The following is a 13,998-nucleotide window of genomic DNA, read 5'->3' on the forward strand; positions in this document are numbered from 1 at the left end:
AGAAATTTATCAATGATATAGCTTTGCAGGTCACCAAGAGAACATGCTTCAATTGTCAGGGATTCTGATTTAGCACAGAAGCAAATGATCACCCAGGGAAAAAAAGAATTGAGGTATAAGGAGATTTTAAATGTGTATTCAATATGTTAATTTTTCTGTTTTGTAACCTGACAATTTGGGGCCCATTGTGGATGAAGTACGTTTCACCCACCATTTTCAACCACAGATTTTCTGAGGAACCTGTGGTAAGTAAAAGAAGCATATTGCCAAATTATTTTAGTCTACAATGGAGGGATTTTCCCCTCCCTTTAAAAATCTTTAAAAGTCTGCAAGTTGAAAAAGGCTGGAAACTATTGTATCAGACCAGAGAAAACATGTTAAAAGCACAGAACATGCATCACAACAATGTATACTGTGTATGGTTTGATCCCGTCGTCGTTTAACCCCAGTCAGCAACTAAGCACGGATCTTTCCTAGCACATGGAAAGTACCTAGTGAGTTTGGATTCAGGGTAGAAAGTAAATGATGATTCAAACTCAGTCTATTTTATTAACACAGATCTTTACTGTGCCCCATCTACATGGCATGCCAGTCTGCCACTTTAGAAAACATAAAAACGTTTAAAAAAAAAAGCCAAATCAAGTTTTTGAGCTTTCCAATTTTATGTTTGCACACAATAGGCTTTTTGCAGTCCCTGGATGGCATGTCTGCATTTGTTGGCGTGTCTGTGCACCTATGTATGTTGATCATGAAACTGCCTTTGTTCTAAGTTTCAATTAGAAAACAAAAGGACATTGAATACAATGGGCCAAACCTGGCTTTGTAGCCCAGCAATATTATTGCAGATTTTGTGTGGCTTAAAGAGGGATGGGTTTTTCCTCAAGAGTATATGGCAGTTAGGAGAAGGGGAAAAGACAGATCCAGAACCAGGATAATCTCTCCATTGTTTACAATAGAGGAAATAAATGATGGTGCAAAATCATTAGCTTGCTGAAAATTCTCCATCAATTTTGTTTTTCACACCACTTTTATAGAAAAGTTTACAAGAAAAAATTATTTTTGTTCCCAACAGAATTTGAAAATGACAAAAAGGGGAAGATTTCTTTTTGTTCCTTTCCTCTTTTATTTCCAGGGCAGTAGTAGGGATCATTGGGAATACACGTTTTCCCAAAGTAAATGGTTTTAAAAAAAATGAATTCAAAGCTTTTTAGAACATTTTAAAACTTTTGATTTTTTTCCTAGACCAAGAGAAAACCAAGTATGTTGAGCAAAAGTCAATGACTTAATGGATTTTGTGGGTTTATACTCGCTCTTGAGGTGGTGCTTACAGTGTATGCAGACCCTCTGTGGTCATGCCAGGTGCAAGAGAAAAAGGGAGCTTCCCGAGAGACTCATGTTAATAAAGTGTAGAGTGCCATGCGCAGCTTCTCAGACAGCAGGGCTCCTGATTCTGGGCAGGGGATCCCCAGCACCAGAAGCAAGCACAATGAGCACATCTTCTAAGAAATTTATCAATGATATAGCTTTGCAGGTCACCAAGAGAACGTGCTTCAATTGTCAGGGATTCTGATTTAGCACAGAAGCAAATGATCACCCAGGGAAAAAAAGAATTGAGGTATAAGGAGATTTTAAATGTGTATTCAATATGTTAATTTTTCTGTTTTGTAACCTGACAATTTGGGGCCCATTGTGGATGAAGTACGTTTCACCCACCATTTTCAACCACAGATTTTCTGAGGAACCTGTGGTAAGTAAAAGAAGCATATTGCCAAATTATTTTAGTCTACAATGGAGGGATTTTCCCCTCCCTTTAAAAATCTTTAAAAGTCTGCAAGTTGAAAAAGGCTGGAAACTATTGTATCAGACCAGAGAAAACATGTTAAAAGCACAGAACATGCATCACAACAATGTATACTGTGTATGGTTTGATCCCGTCGTCGTTTAACCCCAGTCAGCAACTAAGCACGGATCTTTCCTAGCACATGGAAAGTACCTAGTGAGTTTGGATTCAGGGTAGAAAGTAAATGATGATTCAAACTCAGTCTATTTTATTAACACAGATCTTTACTGTGCCCCATCTATATGGCATGCCAGTCTGCTACTTTAGAAAACATAAAAACGTTAAAAAAAAAAAGCCAAATCAAGTTTTTGAGCTTTCCAATTTTATGTTTGCACACAATAGGCTTTTTGCAGTCCCTGGATGGCATGTCTGCATTTGTTGGCGTGTCTGTGCACCTATGTATGTTGATCATGAAACTGCCTTTGTTCTAAGTTTCAATTAGAAAACAAAAGGACATTGAATACAATGGGCCAAACCTGGCTTTGTAGCCCAGCAATATTATTGCAGATTTTGTGTGGCTTAAAGAGGGATGGGTTTTTCCTCAAGAGTATATGGCAGTTAGGAGAAGGGGAAAAGACAGATCCAGAACCAGGATAATCTCTCCATTGTTTACAATAGAGGAAATAAATGATGGTGCAAAATCATTAGCTTGCTGAAAATTCTCCATCAATTTTGTTTTTCACACCACTTTTATAGAAAAGTTTACAAGAAAAAATTATTTTTGTTCCCAACAGAATTTGAAAATGACAAAAAGGGGAAGATTTCTTTTTGTTCCTTTCCTCTTTTATTTCCAGGGCAGTAGTAGGGATCATTGGGAATACACGTTTTCCCAAAGTAAATGGTTTTAAAAAAAATGAATTCAAAGCTTTTTAGAACGTTTTTCAACTTTTGATTTTTATAATTTAAAATGAAAATCCCTCCCACTAAGAATTAAACAAAGAAAAACATGCATTTCTTCAAAAAACATTTGCTTAAATAGATCCCATTTGTGAACCCTCTTTGCTAACTTTTTCAAGCTGTAGTCTGGTTCTAGGCAGAACTTGAAGAAAGTCCCTGATAAATGAGGCTGGTACAATCTAAACCCAGAAATGATAAGACAGCTGATTTTCCAGATCTGAATGGTGGTAACACTTGGACATTGTTCCCACATAACATTTTTCTGGGATCACTCTTTATAGTAAAGGGGGGGTGAAAGCACAAAGCTTTTATATCCATATTTCCACTCCTTTAACGGGCAAATAAAAACATTTTAAAACCACACATTTCATGTACAATCACGAGGCTTGATTTTTCACTCAGTTCTGCCAGGTTTACATAGCTAAGGTTCAAGAGTAGTAACTCATCTCTCTGAGTTTCTATCTTCATATTTGAACTCTTCTGAGATCAAATGATATAGCAGATACTGTCTGGCACTACATTAATACTGTACGGGGTAAGAGTCTCCCCTTAGTTTGAAATCCGTGTCAAACTGAAATCAAGGCATTTTGATTTTTTGTGGAGAAGCAAGAGAAGGCCAGCCCAGTGGTGAATATATTCACTTGGAGTATGCAAACACCTGTATAGTGATTTAAACCTGTGATTTTCACATTGTTCTCTCTAACCTTTTGATCAGACAGTCTGTCCTGGGCTGAATGGGCTTTCAGAAAATGTTTCCTTTAAAATAATAAGATTTCTGGGGGAATGGTCAAGGTTAGGTAGCAAAAAAAAAAAGTGGTTTTGTACAAACATGTTAGAACAGCTGTGCTCTGTATATCCTGGGGAGTTCTGACTGTCCCCCGGGCCCATGCATGATAAAGACTGAGGCCATTCAGCAAATTTCCTGAGTCAGACTTTGAATGGAAGACTACAGAATTCTACAAGATTTCTGTTCCTGAGATGGTCCCTGTCAACTTATACAGCAACATGATCCTTCTCCTTCTTCGCTGGGAAGGTAATTCCTGTGATTAGGCTCTCAAGCATTTCAGGGTGGTGCTCACTTTTCACTGCCAAAGTAAATAACAGCATGAAAAGCCCCTGCTGGGCTACTAAAGGCGTTCCCTCTAAGGGAACATGCTCTGTTGTGAGCCCTGTTTATTGCCACTGATCATTAGGGATTTATCATGGATTGACATTTACCACAGTGAAGATCGGTGTTGTTATCAGGGATGGGCATTTCAGCTTACATCAGTTTTTTGTTCTCCTGGGTGCTTCTCAACCATAAATTAATTTCCAAACATGCTTATCTGAATATTGCAAAAAAGTTTTAAATCAAGAGACTGGTTTCCATTAGTGTAAAGCTGGATTGTACTTGTTTCTGTTGCATTTGTTTAGATCTGGATTAACACCACGCAGAATAAAGGAGCAATCTGGATCTTACTTTGGTTCTGAAGGCGACATCATACCACTGGCTATAACTGCTTGTGGCAAGAAGGTGTGAGAAACTGTTTTTATTCCTATTTCTACTTCTATTTATTTGCTGAACTGGTCCTCAGAAAGGCTTGAATCCTTCTTCCTGGCTGCTGTCATGCTGCACCTGCTTTTCCTGGGGCACACAGCCTCACCTGCCATGTGCAGGCTTGCAAAGCCCCAATTTAAATGGCACTCCTTTATTAGAGGATACATTCCAGAGGCATAAAATATTATTATCCGATATACATGGCTAGAAGACTGCTGATCTCCTGCAGGACTGCAAGCACAAGACGGGACATGAGACTCTTGGTAAAATCGCTCTCCAGAACGCACCTCACGTGGCAGCTGGGAGCTTCATACATGTTCTCAGTACTGAGGTTGGAGACTGCGTTGGAGACCCTTCTCTCTCACAGTATAAAAACTACCAAAGTAAAGAATGAGTTAATCTTATTGAGAGCTAGTAACACTTCTTCAGAGTTGTCTCTTCTTTGGAAACATTCTCCTACATTACCGAAATTATGCCTCCATCACTCTTTTCTCTCTTCCCTTCTTCAAGAACTGCTAAGTATCCTCTTAAAGACAGAGATATCAACTGTCCTCTTTATACTCCTTTCACAAATTTTCCTCGTCTTCTCTTTTTAGCAAGAAGCTATGGAAATTTATTAATTCCTAAGTTTTGTGGTCATAGGAGGGAAGGTGTTATTTCAATTCATGTGACTGGCAGCAGAGTTGTGTGAGCTGTTATATTGAAGTTTTTCAAATTTAGTACCTTTCCCTGGTCTCTTCACTTCAACTGCATCTTGAGCTACTCTTTATTTACAAAATGGAACTGCTCATTTAACTTACAGTGCATTGTTTCTACTCCTTGATTTAATACCTGAAGCTTTAGTGTACAAGTGCTAAGATTTTTCGCTTTCCTGACTATTTTTTCCAAAAAAAAGATCACCATCCTTACTGAGTTCTGCTGCAAGGACATTCACTCCCTTGAGGCAAGCAAATGCACCATCAGATCTATACTGAGGGGGCAAGTTGTGCATTACACCTGTTTTGATAAGCATTTATTCATGATAGAAGTAATATTCATTTATCCAGAAATGTCAGCTATTACACTGGTTACAGCATCAATTTAAATATGTGTTTTGTAGGCTACTATGTACACCTTTTCTAACTCCCCCCCCAAATCTCTTCAGCTCAGGAAATACTGATAAAATGAAGAATTGGATTGTTGCAAATAAGATGTAGTTTATAGCACCAATAAAAAGCTGAGTCCAGAGTACAAAAATGATACAACAGTTCTAAAGTCTTTTTTTTTTTTTAAATGCTGTTTTTGGTAAGCAAAGAGGCTATAAAGTCCAAAGCTGCTATATCCTATACTGCACACAGGGCCTATGGCAAGGATGCATGGAGAATATGTGAGAGGGTAAGAAAAATACTTCATTTTTATTGCACCTTGAATAAAAAGAGAACTCTGACCGAAGTTCTTTAAAGAGATACAACCCAGAAGCTCATATCCCAATTTCAATACTGCATCCATAGAAACTTTGATCTACAGATCTGAAAGCAAGGCAAATGCTTTTGTCCCTAACAGAAGGATGGGAGGCTCACAGTGGAAGACATCAAATTAGGCTGTGATGGATTTGGTCACAGGTTCTAAATCACTTGCATACCAGTACAGTATCTTTCTCCTCCTAATTATGTCTTTAATCCCTATGATGAAAATCTTAAGCTGTTTTAAATTCATCAACCAGTTTCTTAGGAAATGGAATAAAGTGGATGGACCGAATGATTACATGTCAGACTTTCAATCCTTCAACAAAGATAATGATAGATGCACTGTATAGAACAACCAAAGCCGACAAGTTTTAAACTATCTGTCATGAGTAATAAGAGCTACAAATGCCATAGCAGGGCATGATAAGCAACCCTTGACTCCACAAGAACACATCAAAAACAGGCATTAAAGGAGTCATACTGTTCAGCAGATCTGAAGCTGAGTCAGAGTCTGCTAAGACCTCTTTCAATAGGGAAGTTATAGGTGTCTTGTCTGGAACATACTTTTGTCTTGACTTTCAAGGTGAACTGGTTGTTTACAAAAAGACACCTTTATATCAGGTTTGCAGAAAGCATAGTGGTCTGTCTTTGTTCAACCTGGTCATTGGAAAGGTTTGGAGAGAGTAAATTGTCTACAGTGTGCTGCCAGCTCCATGGTGGTTATCCTGGAGGTAATACAGATCTTCGCTCTGTTCATGAGGAAGCTGGCACAGACTGAAATTGGGATCCAACTTTGTTCCACATTGGGATTTTTTTATAAGATCTTGGCCAAAAGGTACAAGGTCTATCTTTCTCAAATTCTGTTGTTATATATGGATTTTTATAAATACTGGTTATTTATCTCTTTCACAGTGCCTTTCATCTGTATCTTGTGTTGAAATTAATTATAGCAATGGTGGACTTCCTTCTATTTTGATATGCAGCACTTCAGTAATCTTGACCAAGTTTCACATCTACATCTGACACCCTGGCACAGACTCCCTAAGCATACAAATGTTCCCACAGAGACAGAACAACAGACCAGACCCACAGGGAGCAGTCACAACATAGACTCAACACTTCTCTTCAGAAACCATTTGGAAAAAACTGATACAAGGGTTAAAATAAGCCAGTCCTAGCACATTCTTTTTTGCCTTGACTCTGAGTTGATTATGAACAGACATACATAAAAGCTGGAAACTGTGGCTGGAGTTACAGAGTAGTTACAGACACACCATTTATCAATAGTTACAATGAGAGTAAATATTTGAGCAATATTATAGAAGTCAAAAGTCATAGCTGGCAGCTCATTAACAAGTGTTTTTCAATCTGTTTTATGATCCTTCACTGTTCTTTAATCTAGAACATCTTCTAGTTTGCAGCTTTCTTCTTATGTGGGTTAAAAGCAGTATTCAGCCACATTCATGGTTATTTTCTTTATGCTCCCATTCCCTCACACCTCTCCAAGTTTCTCACTTTTCATTAGAGATTATGCTTCTGCAAGCAAATCTCTAGCCAGACACACCTTTGCCATACAAAACCACAAGTGATATGCTAATTCCAACCAAAACCTGTTTGTTGAAGGATAAACAAAGAGAAGAGAACAGATCAGTGCGGGTCTGTGGCTCTTCGATATTATTTATTTCTGCTTCATAAGAACACAAAAGTACAATGCAGTCTGTGGAATTGTACCCATGTTTATTGGTGTAGTAGTAGTAAAAATAGTAATAATACTAATAATTTCTATAGAAATCATGCAGCTCTTTCATGCATGACTCACAGTTAGTTCATCCACAGTTAGAACCCAGATGTCCCAAGTTGCTGCATCTACCACAATTCATCTAATTGATCTGTAACTCATTGTTACAATCAAAATGACAATGTTAAGGTGACAACTCTAGGGCCAGCTCTCCAATATGCCAGAGCTGATTGAGAAGGTTTTATTTTCAGCAGGACTCATATTTCTATGGAGCTAGGCAGGAACGGTTCTTCATTTTAACTGCTGACTTCTTTCACACATTTCTCCTGATGGTTACAAGGAAAAGATGATCCTAAGCTGGCTGGAGGCACGCTGCCTTGCACAATGGGGTTTCTCCTGCAATAGCTCACCATTTTTGCAAAAGGTGAGTATTACAATTTCAGTTGCAATGAGTAAACCAACAAAGATATAAATAAGGACTATTCAGAGAAAGATAATGAGCAGTAGCTGGCTTTACTGGAAAAGCCTCTACGTAATCTGGCTCCTAGGCTCAGAGTTACTCTTTTACTCCTTGCTGTCCCCAGTAACGGCCATCAGTGATTCTGATCACTCCTTCACATGATGTTGCCTGCAAGAGGATCTCATTTTACAAACCAGCCTTTCTCCAGTGCCAGAAAGGTGTTTAAAATCAAAAGGAGAAATGGTGGCATGATGGCAAGTACACTGCGCCCCAGCTGCTCAGCTGGTAGGACAGAACCCTGGGGAAAAAGGAAGCTTTTATTTTCAGTGTGTTGCTTGTACCAGGGCTTGAACACTGACTTCAGACTAGCAGATTATATTTTAAATAGTTCTGAGTAAGACATTTGCAAGTGAACACTCAAAACTTGGATCCAAGCTATTTAAGTCACCTCTGCTTCCGGTTTCTGGCAGTTTTTCTGACTTGGCTCTGAACCTTCTGACTGTGCCCATCTCTATTTTCATGTCTCTGCTTGAAAAATCCCGTTTCTTATCCAAGGCACAAAAGTATTGCCTTTCCCAAAAGCCAGGTCTGTTGTGTGTCACTTCTCAGCAAGATGACTGGCTGGAAACTTAGTTGTTATTCAAACTTCTCATTTCACAGCGATTCAGATTCTCATTAATTTGCTTCCATCAGAAGTTCAGCTTGTGAGACCTGTGATAACACACAGCCTTCTCTTATTAAAATCAAGGCATCCTGGGCTCATCCTCACTCCATATGTTATGTATTTCAGATGTTCCTGCTGGCATGGATCTTTCTGGATATATTTATTGTTATCACAGGTTGCCAGATGCATGTTATGGTGGCTGCCTTCCTTACCCAGTGCCTGCAAAGGAACTGCTCTTTGGATTCTACTTTAATAACATCCATGATTAAAGTTGTCAGCTGAAGGCTTTGTAACCACAACACCTAAAGATGTTTTTAGTTTCCAGCATAAATTAAAGAGTTCAGAACAAAATATTTACCACCACTACCACCTCCCAATTATTAAAAATCTGTACTAAGAAAATCGTTCTGTTAGGTATGATGGCAAGATAAAAATAATGGATAAAACACAGTATAGGTGGTGATCTGAAGTGAAGAACCCTCACTAGCAAGCGTGTGTATTTTTTAGGGTTCGGTACATTGAGTTCACTGAATCCAGTTTTTTGGAAAGATGAGGTACTGACAGGGAGCCCAGTAAGAACACTGATCCACTGCTCCCCCTTCTGACAGAATAACATTTGCCTAAGCCTATGAAGAACTCTGTGAGAGTCTTTATACATTTATTTTGATGTACATGTGTTCAATTTTAAGCACATAAAATTATACAACTGTAGAAAATAAGGCTGAAAAGGCCTTCAGTTAGGTATCTTGTCCATCTCTCTGTCCCAAGACCCAGCTCCACCTTAACTGTTCTCGATAGATTTTTCTTTAAAAGACTTTTAAAAATTTTCATGAGGTTTTAGAGCCTCCCAAGGTGATCTGGTCCATATCTCGCTATACTTGCTGTTAGAAAATGTCTTGAAGTTCGAAAACAGAGATACTCTCCTGCTTCAGCTGAGGATTCTTCTCACTTCCTCTCTTCCATTCTCAGTGTAACTTAATTTCCTTTCTTGCCACCACCTTTTATGTATTTGAATGCTGTCGTCATACATGCCATTAGGGTTTTCAGCAGCAGACTAAGCTTTTCCTGTTCCTGCAGCTTTCCCCAGACACTGAGTTTCCTAGACCTCTGATCACTGAGAACTACCGCCAGCCTTCATGGGGACTACCCACATGCTTAAAGCTACATGCATATTGAAGTACTGTGCTGAACTGGGGACTTCATTCCTAGCGCTGCCCAAGGCTGGCAGACACATGCTGGTCTGGTTTAATTGCATGACACTTCAGTTAATTACTGTTTTGATAATAACAATCTGGCAGTTTTGCAAATGTCTTTAAACTTGTAACTGCACGTAAAAACTACCATATTTTGCTGGTGAAGGACAACCAGTGCCAAATTATTGTGAACCTCATCCACCTGACCAGCAGGCAGTGTTTAACTTACAGCTTCATAAGGTATTTCCTTAACAGTGCAGGTATGAACAGTGTATATTGGAAACTGGTGTTCTTAATATGTCTAGAAGCAAATTCCTTTGCCAATAAACAGCCATGTCCAATACCTAATGCTTACTGACACATTGATACACACATATATCCCCATTCTCATCAATAAAGAGGTTCAATCGCCTCCATTTGAGTACACAAAATGTGGAAGACAGAATAGCATCTCTGGTAGCTAATGCACACCAAGCGTATGCAGTCAAGCAAAACATAAAGAAATCAACAAGCCAATACATGCACACAAAATATTATAATGAAAACTTAGGAAGACATGGAAAGAAGACAGAATGGAAACTAATGGAGACTAAGCAATTGCCAGAGTCAAGAGCAATCAGCTCACAGGAGGGAGGGCAGTGAACTATGGTTGGGTTGGTGTTAAAGGCGCTATTAGAATTACATGCTCCTACTTCTGTTCTGTTTACTGTAGCTATTTGCAGTGTCAGTGGAATCCTTCAGCTTTCCCTAAAACAAATGCACAGTGTCTGCACAACTGAACAATAACAAACCAGTGAAGAAAGACCAGCATCTAGAAGCAATACAAGTAAGCGTACAATAAAAAATTGGGATGTACAGCTCCCAACATACAAACAACTTAGCAATAAACAAGCATATGATCAAATACAAGAGAATTGTTTGTTATGTACTTGTATACATGTGAAATATTCACTGAATATTTCTGTGTCAAGTATTCAGGAACTGTTAGGGATAACTGCAAGCAGTATTTTAAAGAATTAGAAAGAATATGCTAAGAGTGTCCCTTCAATGCATTTTTTAATACTTTACCTAGGATCTGCACTTTTTAAACATCAGTGGGAAAACACAGTCAACATTCATTTGTGGAATATATTCTAAAGATGCTCTGATTTGAACACATACCCATTTCTACATGAAAAAGAGCTTCCTGATTTGGTGACCGCCTCTTGGGATTCCTCCACCTGAGATGATGAACACTAAGTCACAGTTTAATCACTTACAGCATCAGTTCGAACATGGCTGCATCTGTGGGGCATAAATGTAAAGGGAACCTTAGATTGCAGTTGCATTCGTTCTAGTAATGGCTTTAATAGGCCAAAACACTGAAGAAGGCTGCATCTCCCACTTAGCTTCTTCCCACAAAGAAAGCACTTGAGGAGCATTTAATCTTACCCACTTTTCCTACCTTTCTTCTACCCAAATTATGCAGATGAAAAAAATGCCTACAAATTAATCAAATGAAATTAGTTGTTGAAATAAAATCATCAACTCCCATGAAATCAGCTAAGCTAAAGATGAAATTGGCCCATGTGGTTTTGCTGTTTCAAAAATAAGTGCAGCAATAATTAAGAGCAGCAATAGAGTTTATCACAGCGACTTCAGGGTGTGGGCTTTGGTCCTCCACATTTTGGATGATCAGTCATTGCAACTTCTCCATTGTATCTGTGAGGATGGTTCTTGCACATAGGTTTACTTAGAAAAGGAAAAGTAAATATATCTGTGTAAGATACACACATGAGCAACGTCCTTACTATTTTGTTCTTCCTCAATGGTATTTCTCCTATGGTCCTGGTGACACACCCAAGTCTTAAGAGTGCATCACAGAATGACTTCACCACTCTGGCCTGCTTCTGAAATTTGGCAATATGCACGGCCATGTATCTTTGGTGGATTCAGGTTCATGATAAAAGGAAAACGTACGAATTCTTTAGCTTCTTGAGGTCCTCTCAACTTCTCCACTGCCTGATGGACTCTCCAGAGAGCTGTACCTCAGGTTGGTTGTCTGGTGTCAAAATTAGACTGCAGGCTTGACCATTAAAAATCCATACTACATCTGGAATAATGAGACTGGCAGAACTGAGGGACATTGCCTGTAGCACTGAGCAGAAAGGGCAGCATCTTCATTTGCGGTTTTCCCAGCAGCGCTATGCAGTGACTCTGATGTTGCAGGCCATCATCAACTTTCAGCATCTCACCAGTGTTGGCTTGGGAGACATATTTGTACTTCTCACCTGCAAGAGGTACCCATGGTGTAACTGAGAAGCTGGAGATTGGTGAGGAGAGCTATTTATTTATTCTAAGTGGAACCGGAAACTCCTTGAGAAGGCAACAGCAAAACACCAAGACCTGCCAGTAACAGGTACTGGCACAAACATTCTGTCTGGAGAAAAGATCCATTTCCAACCTCTGCCTATCGTCCTCCTCTTTTTTTTTTTTAACACACCTTTAGAAAATCAGTAGTTACAGCTAGGTACACTAACTGGTAATGCAAAGTAGTAGTAGTTCCTGCATTATAGCGATATTTGTGAGAAAGCATGTCTCTAGGTTTGAGAGAAAAGCTTAGGACAAGGAAGTGTTAGACCAGAGGTAGTTTAATAGCTTCTAGGCTTGATTTTAGAAAGTGAGAATCCTGCTTTAAGGAAAAAAAATTTTGACCCAGAATTCCTCGCTGAAATGGAAAAGAAAGATGTCACCAAACAAAATAAACTTCATGGAGTAGATGATGATATTCTTGATTATTCTTTGTACCATGTGTATCACACATGATTAAGTAGGGTGCACCCATATGTGCACTGCTGATCTTAGAAAAATGAATCCCACATAGGACTTCCTATCCAGACATCAGTGTGGACAGTTTTAAGGTTAGTCATGCTCAGTTTCACAGACTCAAGAAGAGGCAGGGTATATGCTAGCTAAAATTCCAGGGTGATCTATCTGCTGATCTAACTCCTGTGGATTCTTTCAAGAGAAAACTTGTCAATGCATACCCATGCCTTGAGTTACCACCAAGCATTTAACAATGATAAAATAGCTTATTCTGGCATAGGTTACCCATAAAACGCTTGTAATTAACTCAAGGAAAAAATGCACTGAACTGTAAAACATCAAAAACAGAATAACTCTTCTTTCAGCTGTGAACATACTGGGAGATTTCCAGTTGCAGGAGTGTTACTTGAAATGGTAAGGCATGGCTGTCATGAAAGAGGTTGATGATGAAGAGAGCTTGTTCAGTGACTATCGATATGTGTGACGGAGGTCACTGATGCCAGGACACAACCTCAAAGCTACATGGGCTACCGATGGGGAAACGTCCCCAGTTAAAGTGGGTAGCACTTGCTAACCTGGTTCACCAAAGAATTTTCTTTCTTCATTTAGCATCAGTTCAGCATTCCTGGACTTCATTTAAGACAAATGTTCTTCACCCAAAATAAAGTTTCATTAATGTGTTGAAAGGGTGACTGGTTGCCTTCTCATACATTAAACACAGTGTGAAACACATGCTAATGCAGTCAGCTGCAATTCCAGTATCTCAGCACCACATGAAATCATACCATTAGCTCACTCCATATGCCACACTTCTACTAACTTCCATCAGGATAGCATAGTTCTGCTTCCCTTCAGTTCAGTAGGAACTTTCTCAATTACTTCAAATGTCATAAGGGCTACACTGCCCTTCTGCAGTAAGGCAACACGACAATGGTAAAAATAACGTAAGAATAATCACTTCAACCCATTGAGGTTGTAAGAAAATATTACACACTCATCAACAAAACTCTTTCTGTATGCCTATGTAGAGAAAGGGACTCAAAATACAGTTATTTCAGATATGAACGTGAATAGAAAATTTGCACTGAAATTACTTTGGAAATAATTGGAACAAAAGCCATACAGCTCACAAACACTGAAATATCCATTCTGAAATGAGCCACTGTCCTGGTTTCAGCTGGGATAGAGTTAATTTTCTTCCTAGTAGCTGGTACAGTGCTGTGTTTTGGATTTAGTACCAGAATAATGTTGGTAACACACCGATGTTTTAGCTGTTGCTAGGTAGTGCTTACACTAGTCAAGGACTTTTCAGCTTCCCATGCTCTACCGACTGAGAAGGCTGGAGGGACACAAGAAGCTGGGAGGGGGCACAGCCAGGACAGCTGACCCAAACTGGCCAAAGGGACATTCCATACCATG

General features: G+C 39.1%; 1 protein-coding gene across 1 annotated transcript in view; it reads left to right on the forward strand.

Moving 5' to 3' along the window:
* The first annotated feature begins 11,688 nt into the window (after nt 1-11,688).
* Nucleotides 11,689-13,998, forward strand: part of SFR1 (SWI5 dependent homologous recombination repair protein 1) — a 12,853-nt gene continuing 10,543 nt past the window's right edge. Inside the window, 1 exon segment of the mRNA XM_009277848.2 lies at nt 11,689-11,806. Coding sequence (XP_009276123.2) covers nt 11,689-11,806 — 118 coding nt within the window.

This window comes from Aptenodytes forsteri, unplaced genomic scaffold (assembly GCF_000699145.1).
Source record: "Aptenodytes forsteri isolate BGI_AS27 unplaced genomic scaffold, ASM69914v1 Scaffold15, whole genome shotgun sequence".
Lineage (NCBI taxonomy): Eukaryota > Metazoa > Chordata > Aves > Sphenisciformes > Spheniscidae > Aptenodytes > Aptenodytes forsteri.